Below are 13822 nucleotides of genomic sequence, written 5' to 3' on the forward strand. Positions count from 1 at the left end.
TTCTGACACTATACTGTAGCCCCCTCAGTCAACTGGTTCTGAAACTATACTGTAGCCCCCTCAGTCAACTGGTTCTGAAACTATACTGTAGCCCCCTCAGTCAACTGGTTCTGAAACCATACTGTAGCCCCCTCAGTCAACTGGTTCTGAAACCATACTGTAGCCCCCTCAGTCAACTGGTTCTGAAACCATACTGTAGCCCCCTCAGTCAACTGGTTCTGAAACTATATACTGTAGCCCCCTCAGTCAACTGGTTCTGAAACTATATACTGTAGCCCCCTCAGTCAACTGGTTCTGAAACTATACTGTAGCCCCCTCAGTCAACTGGTTCTGACACCATACTGTAGCCCCCTCAGTCAACTGGTTCTGAAACTATACTGTAGCCCCCTCAGTCAACTGGTTCTGAAACTATACTGTAGCCCCCTCAGTCAACTGGTTCTGAAACTATACTGTAGCCTCCTCAGTCAACTGGTTCTGAAACTATACTGTAGCCCCCTCAGTCAACTGGTTCTGAAACTATACTGTAGCCCCCTCAGTCAACTGGTTCTGACACCATACTGTAGCCCCCTCAGTCAACTGGTTCTGAAACTATACTGTAGCCCCCTCAGTCAACTGGTTCTGAAACTATACTGTAGCCCCCTCAGTCAACTGGTTCTGAAACTATACTGTAGCCTCCTCAGTCAACTGGTTCTGAAACTATACTGTAGCCCCCTCAGTCAACTGGTTCTGAAACTATACTGTAGCCCCCTCAGTCAACTGGTTCCTAAACTATACTGTAGCCCCCTCAGTCAACTGGTTCTGACACTATACTGTAGCCCCCTCAGTCAACTGGTTCTGAAACTATACTGTAGCCCCCTCAGTCAACTGGTTCTGAAACTATACTGTAGCCCCCTCAGTCAACTGGTTCTGACACTATACTGTAGCCCCCTCAGTCAACTGGTTCTGAAACTATACTGTAGCCCCCTCAGTCAACTGGTTCTGAAACTATACTGTAGCCCCCTCAGTCAACTGGTTCTGAAACCATACTGTAGCCCCCTCAGTCAACTGGTTCTGAAACTATACTGTAGCCCCCCTCAGTCAACTGGTTCTGAAACTATACTGTAGCCCCCCTCAGTCAACTGGTTCTGAAACTATACTGTAGCCCCCTCAGTCAACTGGTTCTGACACCATACTGTAGCCCCCTCAGTCAACTGGTTCTGAAACCATACTGTAGCCCCCTCAGTCAACTGGTTCTGAAACTATATACTGTAGCCCCCTCAGTCAACTGGTTCTGAAACTATACTGTAGCCCCCTCAGTCAACTGGTTCTGACACCATACTGTAGCCCCCTCAGTCAACTGGTTCTGAAACTATACTGTAGCCCCCTCAGTCAACTGGTTCTGAAACTATACTGTAGCCCCCTCAGTCAACTGGTTCTGAAACTATACTGTAGCCTCCTCAGTCAACTGGTTCTGAAACTATACTGTAGCCCCCTCAGTCAACTGGTTCTGAAACTATACTGTAGCCCCCTCAGTCAACTGGTTCTGACACCATACTGTAGCCCCCTCAGTCAACTGGTTCTGAAACTATACTGTAGCCCCCTCAGTCAACTGGTTCTGAAACTATACTGTAGCCCCCTCAGTCAACTGGTTCTGAAACTATACTGTAGCCTCCTCAGTCAACTGGTTCTGAAACTATACTGTAGCCCCCTCAGTCAACTGGTTCTGAAACTATACTGTAGCCCCCTCAGTCAACTGGTTCCTAAACTATACTGTAGCCCCCTCAGTCAACTGGTTCTGACACTATACTGTAGCCCCCTCAGTCAACTGGTTCTGAAACTATACTGTAGCCCCCTCAGTCAACTGGTTCTGAAACTATACTGTAGCCCCCTCAGTCAACTGGTTCTGACACTATACTGTAGCCCCCTCAGTCAACTGGTTCTGAAACTATACTGTAGCCCCCTCAGTCAACTGGTTCTGAAACTATACTGTAGCCCCCTCAGTCAACTGGTTCTGAAACCATACTGTAGCCCCCTCAGTCAACTGGTTCTGAAACTATACTGTAGCCCCCCTCAGTCAACTGGTTCTGAAACTATACTGTAGCCCCCCTCAGTCAACTGGTTCTGAAACTATACTGTAGCCCCCTCAGTCAACTGGTTCTGAAACTATACTGTAGCCCCCTCAGTCAACTGGTTCTGACACTATACTGTATAGCTGAGCTCTCACCTTCTGACGTCAGTGCAGCTACAGTACACACTATCACTCACTTTACTTTTTTTACTTTATTTGTTTATTTGGACAGGACAATGCATATGAACCCATTCTGACCTGAGATCAGATTCATACGAGGTTTCCACTGGACACCCACTAGTCTGATTGACCCATTCTGACCTGAGATCAGATTCTAGAAATGTCAGTCGTTCTTAGATTTTTCAAAAATAGCAGACCTACAAGCTCGTATCGCGCCACTCGGTGGCGCGATATGAGCTTGTAGATCTGCTATTTTTCAATAGCTAAAGCACGACGCTGATGCTGACACCAAAATTGGTGCCCGTTCAGAATGGGTTAATGGACGTCACAGGGATGTAAATACACCGGATATATAAGCACAGTTGCTAATTTTCATCCGCAGACCTCTCAAAGAAACACAAAAACAGAAAACAGACAGACAGACAAACAGTGGAATACATTTACATAACATTACATAGGGAACACAGCATAAAAAAAGAAATACACCTTAAATAATCATGAATGGTTGCAGCTTTGGTCATCACTCAGAAGATTAGACCAAAACACATTATAACTAAAGAAAAAAAATGAAAAACACAAACAACATATTTGGCCCTAAACAGACTAACTAATCACAGTATACTGATAATTGACATGTACAGACTGAGTGGCAATAGAGAAGGCAGACAAAGACAGACCTTTTTATTTGTTTCGAACACCATACAATAAAACATCACAATTAAACAATAAAAGTAAAGATACAAAATATCTATTTTGACATTTACATATGTCAATAGACAATAGATAAGTGTGTTTGAGCAGGAATAAGCTAATGCTTATAAATTCCTACCCCTTCATAACGTTTTTTTTTATATTAACACAAGAATCTTATGAAGAAAAGTATGTTAAAAGAAAAAACAAGAATCTAAATGACACACACTGTGCATGAATAATTCAACACCACTTCACAGTGCGCTGGGACTCTCTCTCACCCTCACAAACCTTTTCATCAGCATCAACAGTTTCCGTTTCCCTCCCTCATTACTGTACTTCTTAAAAAAATGCTTTTCTTATGTTGATGTTCTCTTCCGGAAGTTCATTGCAAACATGCAGGTCAAGCTAGTGATCACAGACAGTCATGCTGCTTTGCATGAATCACAACGATAATATGCAGTATTATGTCAAAACAGAGTTTGTTATTTCATTATTAGTTTGCCTAATTCTGTAGTCTGTAGTACTGTGTGTGTGTGTGTGTGTGTGTGTGTGTGTGTGTGTGTGTGTGAGGGTGTGTGAGGGTGTGTGTGTGTGTGTTAAGGCTGTACCCTAGACCTTTTTTTAGGACTCGAACTTCGGCATGAATTTTCGAGCGAACATCCGGACCATTTGTTTCTAATTAATTTTAAAAATAACCTCCCCCCTTTCCTCCCCGTCCTCGTCTCCTCTCTTCCCTCCTTCCTCCCCTCTCCCCCTCCTCTATCACACCACTGTCCAGTTGCATTAGTGAGGAAATGAGATTTCTCCTTTAATTAATTAGATCTGTGTGCTAAACATGAAGATTACATCCCAGTGAAGGTTAGGGGTGTCAATCACTTTTTTTCTTTTTTTTTGCAAGCTTCCTTGAGATAAATTGAGCCCCCTGAGCATTATGGGTAAAAGTGTGTTTGTTAATCTTAGTTTTAATTGAGTCTCACAGACGGTCAAAGCAAATGAGATTCTGGGACCAGTGAGTGAGGGAGAAAATAATTGACCACAGACGACAGACAGACAGATTATTGTGGGAACTGGGAAAAGAGTCATCGGGCCTTTTATGATTTGAGGCAGCGGTGGCCGAACGGTTTGCGGAGCGGTCTTGATATCGGAAAGGTCGCTATAGTTCGTATCCCCGGACCGGCACGTTAAAATTACCACCGCTGAAGTGCCCTTAGACAAGGCATTGAACCCCTACCAGGAAATGTTCTATGAGCAGGGCCTGGCTGTAAACAAGTTATTGAGCTTAGTCCAGTTACCCTGGGTAAACATGGTACCTTTCCTTTCCTTTATCTACTGGTAGATGGCGATCTACCTTCTGGGGACCCCTAGCTGCTCACAAGCGTATTACCGGGTACATTAATACTACATGACTGGAAACAAACAACAGTTTATGCTAAATGTGTCCCACAAAAAGGTGAAGTGGCAGTTAGAAGATAAACGCTGAGAATAAGATTGTCAAATATTGGCTCTTCTCATTTGCTCCGCACACAGATGAGCAACTATAAGGTGACCTTTTCAATTATTCAACATTCAGAAGTAATCTACTGTGAGCCTTGACGTTGTGTCCTAACCCATTTTGGGCCGGGAACCCCTTTTTGGTGTTAGCATTATGCTATGCTTTAGCTATTGAAAAATAGAAGATCTACAAGCTCATAGCGCGCCACCGAGTGGCGCGCTACGAGCCTGTAGGTCTGCTATTATTGAAAAATCGTGAAAATGTGGCGCAAATTTGGAATATATATTTTTTCAGAGTGAACGTTTTTAACTCAAATCTTTGCTTCTGAGGGGTCGAGAAGAACCACTGACATAGAAACATTTTAGAATCTGATCTCAGGTCAGAATGGGCTATAGGGATGTTTTGAAAGGGCAAGGAACGAAAGACGGAGGACGCAGGACGAGAGCAAAGGACAACCGGATGAGAGATCAGGGAACAGAGAGAGGTGATGAAGATGAGCTGACGAAGAGGACATTCTAGAGATGAAAGGGGGAGGAGAACCGGAGGGGAAGCCATGGTAGATGGAGGGACTCAAGGGTCTCAATAAACGGTACCTATTATCTATAGAGCAGTAATAGGTTGGAATGCACTACCAACGTGTATAACCAATACAAATACAAAATTCATCTTTAAAATCAAGTTAATCCATTCTGACCTGAGATCAGATTCTAAAAATGTCTTCTAAATCCTGACAGTTTTCTGAAAAAGCTATGTTTCTATGTCAGTCGTTCTTCGATTTAAAAAAAATAGCAGACCTACAAGCTCGTAGCGCGCCACTCGGTGGGTTAAATGGGTTAAAAGAACACCTTATGTAAACCAAAAAATAATAATTCAAATGAATAATTTGTTAAAAGTTATTTTTGCTATGTTTTTTATTTATTTCTCCTATGTTTTTTATTTATTTATTTATTTTTTTAATTTTACTATGTTTCATTTTGAGTTAGTGTTTGTAAACAATTGTAAGTATTGCCTTTGTTAAATGTTAAATGTTTGTCTGTGTCGGACCCCAGGAAGACTAGCTTTTGTCAAGGCAAAAGCTAATGGGGATCCTTATAAACAATAAACAATAAACAATATATGCTATATCTCATCACGATAGCTCTGCCACTAATTTTTTAATTTTTGTTATAAGAAATAACCTAATAAACACTAATGTAACAAAAAAAGAGGGTCTCAATAATGACAGTGATTTTCTGGTGCTGTTGTAGCCTATACTGTCATAAATTATGTTTAGGCCATGAGGGTCTAACTCTAACAGGTACCAACAGGTTCGCTTTTATTAGCAGAGGAGAAAAGCTTTTAGTCCTTTTAGTGCATTTCACATTTTGTCTCCCTCGTTCATTCTTCACCTCCGCTCTTCACATTTTGTCTCCCTCGCTCATTCTCCACCTCCTCTCTTCACATTTTGTCTCCCTCGCTCATTCTCCACCTCCGCTCTTCACATTTTGTCTCCCTCGCTCATTCTCCACCTCCTCTCTTCACATTTTGTCTCCCTCGCTCATTCTTCACCTCCGCTCTTCATATTTTGTCTCCCTCGCTCATTCTCCACCTCCGCTCTTCCTGCCTTTCACGTCTCTCTCTCCTCTCATCATTGACCTGAACCTAGAGAGTATTTATGTCAACAGTCCATCAGGAGATAATTCGTTTCAGCCGCTCGCCGGCATGAAAAAGTGCATTTATTTGAAACCATTGTTGTTGTTGTTGTTGTTTACTACTACTACTACTTACTACTATTTGTATTGTTCTCCTCTCCATGCATACGATGTCCTTCATTAGTCCTGTTAACCCATTCTGGGCGAGAACCCCTTTTGGTGTTTCAAGCATTATGTTATACTTTTTAGCCATTGAAAAATAGCAGATCTACAAGCTCATAGTGCGGCACCGAGTGCCGCGCTATACAAGCTTGTATATTATGTAGGTCTGCTATTTTTTGAAAAATCTTGAAAATGTGGCGCAAATCTTTGAATATATATTTCAGAGCATTTCTTAACTAAAACATTTGCTTCTGGGGACGGGGACGGGGGGGGGTCCCTGGAACTACATATTTTGAGATGGGGGGTCCGTGGCCCAATAGAGATAATTCTGGAGGTCCTTGACATGAAAAAGGTTTAGCACCACTGACATAGAAACATGGGTTTTTCAGAAAAATGTTAGGATTTAGAAGGCTTTTTTTTTTTTTTAGAATCAGTCCAAAATCAGCCACAATGCTATCAGGACTCTCCTCTTGTGACTCCCTCTAAAGGCTGTAGTCATCCATCTACCACGTTAGACTCACTCATATGGTGATTTTACCATGTGGATCTTCGCCTTTTGAGGTGCTTTCACATAATTCGTTTTTTCAGTACTTCTGGCTAAGAGGCACCGTGGGGTTGCGCCTCTCGGCTAGGGTGCACAGTGTGAGGGTGCGGAGAGCTCCTGTGTATCCCGAGTACCAATTAACCCATTTTGGGCGGGCACCCCTTTTGGTGTTTTAAACATTGTGTTATAATTTAGCTATTGAAAAATAGCAAATTTGGAATATATTTTTTCAGAACGAACGTTTTTAACTCAAATCTTTGCTTCTGGAGAGGTCCCTGGAACAACATATTTTCAGATGGGGGTCGGTGGCCAATTACAGATCATTTTTGGGGTCCTTGACATGAAATATTGAGTGTTATAGGCCTAGAAACATGAGGTATTTCAGAAAACTGTCAGGATTTAGAAGGCTTTTTTTATTTCGATGTCAGGCCTAAATGGGTTAAATTACAACGAAACAAACTCAAGGCACCGGCGTGGTACATTCTGGTTTACCATCACAGGGTTCAACTCCCTGTAGTGCTCTGCTCAATTTGTTATATTTACATGGTTTATTTTTGTATATTCTGCTCATTGTGTTGCCTTTTCATAGATGATAACCCCCAGGTTATTTCTTTGATTCATTTATCAGATCCCCATTAGCTTATAGTGTGAGTTACAGCAGCTATACTCTTCCTGGGGTCTTTACTGTGTTTGTTCTCCCTACAGTTACGTTACCAAGTCTATTTATTAACCCATTCTGACCTGAGATCAGATTCAAAAAAATGTCTTCTACATCCTGACAGTTGAAAAAGCTATGTTTCTATGTCAGTCGTTCTTCGATTTAAAAAAAATAGCAGGCTCTACAAGCTCGTAGCGCGCCACTCGGTGGCGCACTATGAGCTTGTAGATCTGCTATTTTTCAGTAGCTAAAGCATAACATAGTGCTAACACCAAAAGGGGTTGTTAGGGGACCAAAGCCTGATGGGACTCTTGGTGTGGCATTTCTTCACTATTTCGGAGATATTTTCGGAGATATTTTCTGTTTGGAGAACCATGTAGGAAACCACAGTCGGAGATGATCAAGAATACAAAGATACGAGAGCTCAACATGCACCTCAGTGTAAAAATTGACCTGAGGGTTAAATGAACGCATGGTAAATGGTGCATTTATATATAGCGCCTTTATCCAAGGCGTTTACATTGATTGAGCATTACATTCATCCATTCACCCATTCACACGCCAATGGCAGCGGAAACCATGCAAGGCACCAACCAGCACATAAGGTGCAATTAGGGCTTCAGGGCTGTATTTTGTGTGTCTTAAGTACCAGGTCTTATTCCCTAACTTGAGTAAACTAAACTATAGCCATTTGGCTATTCTGAGTGGCCAAAGAGCATTGACCACGCCTCCAGGTCTTTAGTTTACTCAAGTTAGGGAATAAGACCTGGTAATTAAGACACGCAAAATACAGCCCTCAGTGTGTTGCTCAAGGACACTTCGACACTAACTCTGGGTGGAGCCCACACAGGGTTCGAACTGGCAACCTTGCGGTTATACCATCCGGCCACCCCTGATCCCCTGACGTTCCTGATCCACCGCCGCAACCATGCATTGTATATTTCCTTATTCATTACCTATATTTCCTTATTTCCTTGTCCCTCAGTTGTCATCCTATAATTACAGATCCCTGCGATGGTTGCTTATATTCTAGGTGGCTGTGATTGTGGCTATTCACGTATTGATGAGTCAGAGAGGTATAGTTGGTGACAATCAATCAATCAATCAATCAATCAATCAATCAATCAACCAATCCAGTTGAAGAATGAGGAGTGATGCGGCTGCTGGGGGCGTGGTCATGTTGTTGAGTAGCGTCTCAGTAGGAAGACGTGATCAGCATCTCTAACTCATTCTGGACGGGAACCCCTGTTGGAGTTTTAAAGCACTACGTTATGCTTTAGCTATTGAAACATAGCAGATCTACAAGCTCATAGCGCGGCACCGAGTGGCACGCTATGAGCTTGTAGGTCTGCTATTTTTGAAAAATCGTGAAAATGTGGCGCAAATCTTTGAATATATATATATTCTTTCAGAGTTTCAGTGTTTTTAACTCAAATCTTTGCTTCGGAGGTGACCTACTGGAACGACATATTTTCAGATGGGGGTCGGCGGCCAAATACAGATAATTTTTGGGGTCGTTGACATGAAATATTGACACCCACTGATATAGAAACATGAGGTTTTTCAGAACAAAATTACATTTTAAAAAGACATTTTTTAAATGTCGACGCCAGGTCTAAATGGCCTAAACCCCAACCTGACTGCATCTGTATTCTCCTCCTGCTGCCCAGCAGATGCTGCCGGAGGACATTTACATAATAGTGAAGTCCAATCAGGTCCATGTCAAACGAAGCATATCCTCTCAAACAGAACGCGGTGCCACCAGGAAACGGACCCCGCCCGGTGGGGCCACACATTGTGTATCATCCTCTCAAACAGAACGCAGTGCCTCCAGGAAATGGACCCGCCCGGTGGGGCCTCACATTGTGTATCATCCTCTCAAACAGAACGCGGTGCCACCAGGAAATGGACCCCGCCCGGTGGGGCCTCACATTGTGTATCATCCTCTCAAACAGAACGCGGTGCCACCAGGAAATGGACCCCACCCGGTGGGGCCACACATTGTGTATCATCCTCTATAAACAGAACGCGGTGCCTCCAGGAAATGGACCCCCCCGGTGGGGCCACACATTGTGTATCATCAGAATATAGCCACACCATGGGTGCTAGACCCGTGCGGTAGCATGCACCCACGGTGTGGCTGTTCTGATGGCAGACCCCTGACTATATAGTGTCTGTGCCAAAAAAGAAAAGAAAATAAGAAGCGCTATACGTGGGTCCTTTTTTATCTGTAGAGAAAACTGTAGACATGGTGCTCTTTGGAGAGGGTTTCATAATTGAATGCCACAGACGAAAAACAGTCTAAGTCCACACTATTGATCCATAATGTATAAATGATAGATAAGGGGTCAGGACAACGAGGCCTTTTCGTGGAGGGGTCAGAATGAAATTTGGACTTAGACTGTTTTTCGTCTGTGGTACTCAATTATAGAGTTCTTAAAAAGTTCTAAACCTTGAGTCAATGTCACTGTAGCCTGAGCTAACGTGTTAGGTTTCTGGTCTAGAGGGGCGGGTCGCGGCTCAGATTTGCGCACGCACTGATTGGATCTCATCGATCTGTCCGTCACCCCCGGCCCCTCCTCTCCCCCCTAGTGCAGCGCTACGTCACATCATTTGGAGCGACGCCCACCCGGAAGGGTTGACTCCCACTTTTAGACCAGAGCGGCCAATGCGTTCCTCCAGGCTTTACATTTTTGCACCAACAAAAATGAAAGCCTGGTACCGAGGCTAATGTCACTGTAGAAGGAGGGTCCAAGGCAGCTCTGTCCAGTTGAAGTAGAAAGAATCCTTTATTTAATTAATTACTTAAATATTAACCCATTTAGGCCTGAAAAAAGAAACTTTTGCTCTGAAAGAATATATACCCGCATTCAAAGATTTGTGCCGCATTTTTACGTTTTTTTCCAAAAAATAGCAGACCTACAAGCTCATAGCGCGCCACTCGGTGGCGCGCTATGAGCTTGTAGATCGGCTATTTTTTTTCAATAGCTAAAGTATAACAGAATGCTTAGTTGAAACACCAAAAGGTCCAGTGTCTGTGCCGAGGTTGGTGCGGACCAGAGCGACAGTGCTATAACCTTGCAAGTCTGCATGTTGTTGCGTTTGTGACATCCACTGTCCACCAGTGTTGTTTTCGTCGACTAAAACCAAGACGAAAACTGTTCGTCGACTACCTTTTTTCACTGACGAAAACTAAATGGAAACCAAATGAACACTAAGCTATGATGACTAAAACTAAGACTAGATATACTGACAATCGTCAACAAATAAAAATTAAAAACAAGACTAAAATGATAGGAAAGGTACTAGTGGACGAGAGATCCAGTAAAGTCATTTTTACAATTAGTTGCATGCTGAAAATAGCTGATCTACAAGCTCACAACGCGTCGCAGTGGGCTTGTATAGATCAGCCATTTCAGCTATTTTCAGCAAGTGGAAAAAAACAGCCATTGTGACGACATCAAGCCCCGCCAAAATAGATTTTGTTCGACTAAATCAACTGTAGATTTAGTCGACTAAAATCTTATGATATTTAGTCGACTAAAACTAGACTAACACTAACACATTCCAGGTGACTAAAATGTGACTAAAACTAAATGAAAACTATTCAAGAGACTAATGACTAAAACTAAAATCTAAATTTGCTGCCAAAAACAACACTGCTGTGCACCAATACTTTTGGAATATAGGATAGAGTCAGATAGTTACAACTCACCTCTACACTAATAACCCATTCTGACCTGAGATCAGATTCTAACGAGGTTTCCACTGGACACACACTGGTCTGATTAACCCTTTCTGACCTGAGATCAGATTCTAAAAATGTCAGTCGTTCTTCGATTTTTCAAAAAATAGCAGACCTACAAGCTCGTAGCGCGCCACTCGGTGGCGCGATATGAGCTTGTAGATCTGCTATTTTTCAATAGCTAAAGCATAACATGATGCTAACACCAAAATGGCCGGGTTCCCGATCAGAATGGGATAAGAGAGGGGTGCACACGTTGCACATGCGGTGTGTGCATGGCTGCATTTAGGTTTAACCCATTTAGGCCTGACGTCGAAATTAAAAAAAAAAAGTCCTCTGAAAGAATATATATTCAAAGATTTGTGCCGCATTTTCACGATAAAAATAGCAGACATATACAAGCTCGTAGCGCGCCACTCTGTGGCGAGCTATGAGCTTGTAGGTCTGCTATTTTTCAATAGCTAAATTATAACATAATGTTTAAAACACCAAAAGGGGTTCAACCCGCCCCAAAATGGGTTAGTTTTAGCAGTAACTACGTGAGCCAAGATGTCCTCGGCCTCCTCACAGACACATGAAGGAGTGACTCAGACATCAGACGTTTGCTCTCAGCATGGGGGGGGGGGGGGGGGGTTCTTTACTCTCTGTTGAAAGAACTCCTCAACGGAGCAGAACAGAAGCAAATGAAAGAAGAATGCTTGGACTCCCCAGAGTTAAAGATTGTCATGATACCAGGAAGTCTGAACCCAAATGCAATGAGTCTCAAGACAGTATGTTCAAATATAAACTTATTTATTCAAGCATGAGGCAGTTGACAATCAAAGAACACAGCTTCAAGCTCAGGAAAAATGGCCAAATGCCAAAAATGCCAAAACTTTACAAACACGATGCAAAGCACAGAAAAGAAAGTCCAAAAAATCAAACCTTAGAGGAGCACAGGGAACCAGGAACACACAGGGGAAAACGACATATATGTACTGACAAAGAGGGCGCGTTCGGAAATGCGCCCTGAACGCACTGGTGTGCTCTCTTGTCGTTCGTTTATTCAGTGCACTCAGTGCGTTGTCGTTCGAAAATCCAGTGCGCTGCGCACCGGGTGTGCCGAGTGCACGCACTGAGCGACCCTACCCTCAGGCAAGGACTGTCTAAAGAGGACAAGAAGCGAAGACCGTAAGGGGGCCGCCATGTTGCTCACATGGTGCTCCATGGAAGGAAAAAAACATGTGCAGTTGCAGACCAAGGAAGCTGAACGCGGAAGTGTTGGCTGCATAAAGCCCATTGCGTATGTTTCTTTCCTTCCATGGAGCACCATGTGAGCAACATGTGAGCAACATGGCGGCGCCCTTACGGTCTTCGCTTCCCGTCCTCTTTATACAGTCCTTGCCCTCAGGGTAGGGTTGCTCAGTGTGAATGGTGTGTTGTAACTGGTCGTTCGTAAATAAGGCACACTCAACAAACTGACCACATTCCCGGTGCGCATAGCCGAACGCGCCCTAGAGTGTAAGCAAGTTATATTAGGGAGGAAGTTAATGGCAAAGTGTTCACAGGTTTGTAATGGGAAGCACTGCTGGGCTGATGAGGGAGTGTGAGCAGGTGTGTGGCCAGGAGCGAGGGTAGGGATGGTGAGTGGAAGTGGCTGACATGGAGACATGGTCTGCAGACCGTGACAAAGATATAGAGCGGCGCAGTCCCTCCCCCTTTCAGAACGACGAGTGGCCCAGGAAATGAAATGCAATGCATTTCTCCCATAGGATTTTCTTTAAGTATTTATTTAATCCATTCTGAACGGGAACCCCTTTTGGTGTTAGCATTACTTTATGCTTTAGCTATTGAAAAATAGCTTGTAGGTCGACTGACATAGAAACATAGCTTTTTCAGAAAACTGTCATTTTCAAACAGACATTTTTAGAATCTGATCTCAGGTCAGAATGGGTTAAAGACGGTTACGCCGCGGACAAAGCCAACTCGGATCGTGACAAATCATGACAATGAACACAATGTTTTGGGGCCGATCAAATAATTTATAAGAAGAAAAACAAAACAAATAGTGTTATGTCTCCTGCCTTTATTTTCTTCTTTCTAATCTCTTCTATTCTCTTTCCGGAAAAAAGGGAGCATGCATGGCCAACAAATCCTGATGGTGGTAAATGTTTAGAGACGTTTTAAACGGAAAAATGAAATAGCCCCTCATTTATCTTGTATAGAATCTTCTTTTTATTTAAATTATCCAAACTGTATATGTTTTTTTTCTTCCGTATATACGTCGTCCATCCATAGCAGTGTTGATGCATTAGTTCAGCATGTTAGTGTAATATTAAAAAAAAAATGCTGCCTTTATTTATGGGCCTTGTTTTTATTAGATCCCCATTAGCTTACTGAGTTACTGTACATGACAGCAGCTACTGTGCGCTTCCTGCAGGGGGTCTATGATGACAGATTATGACTGTGACTGACATAGATAGGAGTCATACAATGATAAAACGATGTTTAAGGTCATAACTCAGATTATTCTAGTATAGCCTCTGGTGTGAGTTAATGAACTGTTCTTCACTTTTAACAATATTGTTGTAATAATTATGGCTTAAGATGATTCATAAATCAGTTACATTTTGTGAGGACGGACGGACGGACGGACGGACACAGACAGACAGACAGACAGACAGACAATTT

General features: G+C 42.9%; 1 protein-coding gene across 1 annotated transcript in view; it reads left to right on the forward strand.

The window, feature by feature from the left end:
- Window positions 1–9428, forward strand: part of LOC310857254 (kelch domain-containing protein 3-like) — a gene marked incomplete at both ends in the record, with an annotated part of 102721 nt that extends 93293 nt beyond the window's left edge. The window contains one exon of the mRNA XM_083762864.1: window positions 9078–9428. Within this exon, the coding sequence (XP_083618990.1) occupies window positions 9078–9428 (351 nt within the window). The remainder of the gene's footprint in view (window positions 1–9077) is intronic.
- Window positions 9429–13822: the final 4394 nt, after the last annotated feature.

Source organism: Protomyctophum parallelum (genome assembly GCF_964188405.1).
Source record: "Protomyctophum parallelum genome assembly, chromosome: 4".
NCBI classification, from domain to species: Eukaryota; Metazoa; Chordata; class Actinopteri; order Myctophiformes; family Myctophidae; genus Protomyctophum; species Protomyctophum parallelum.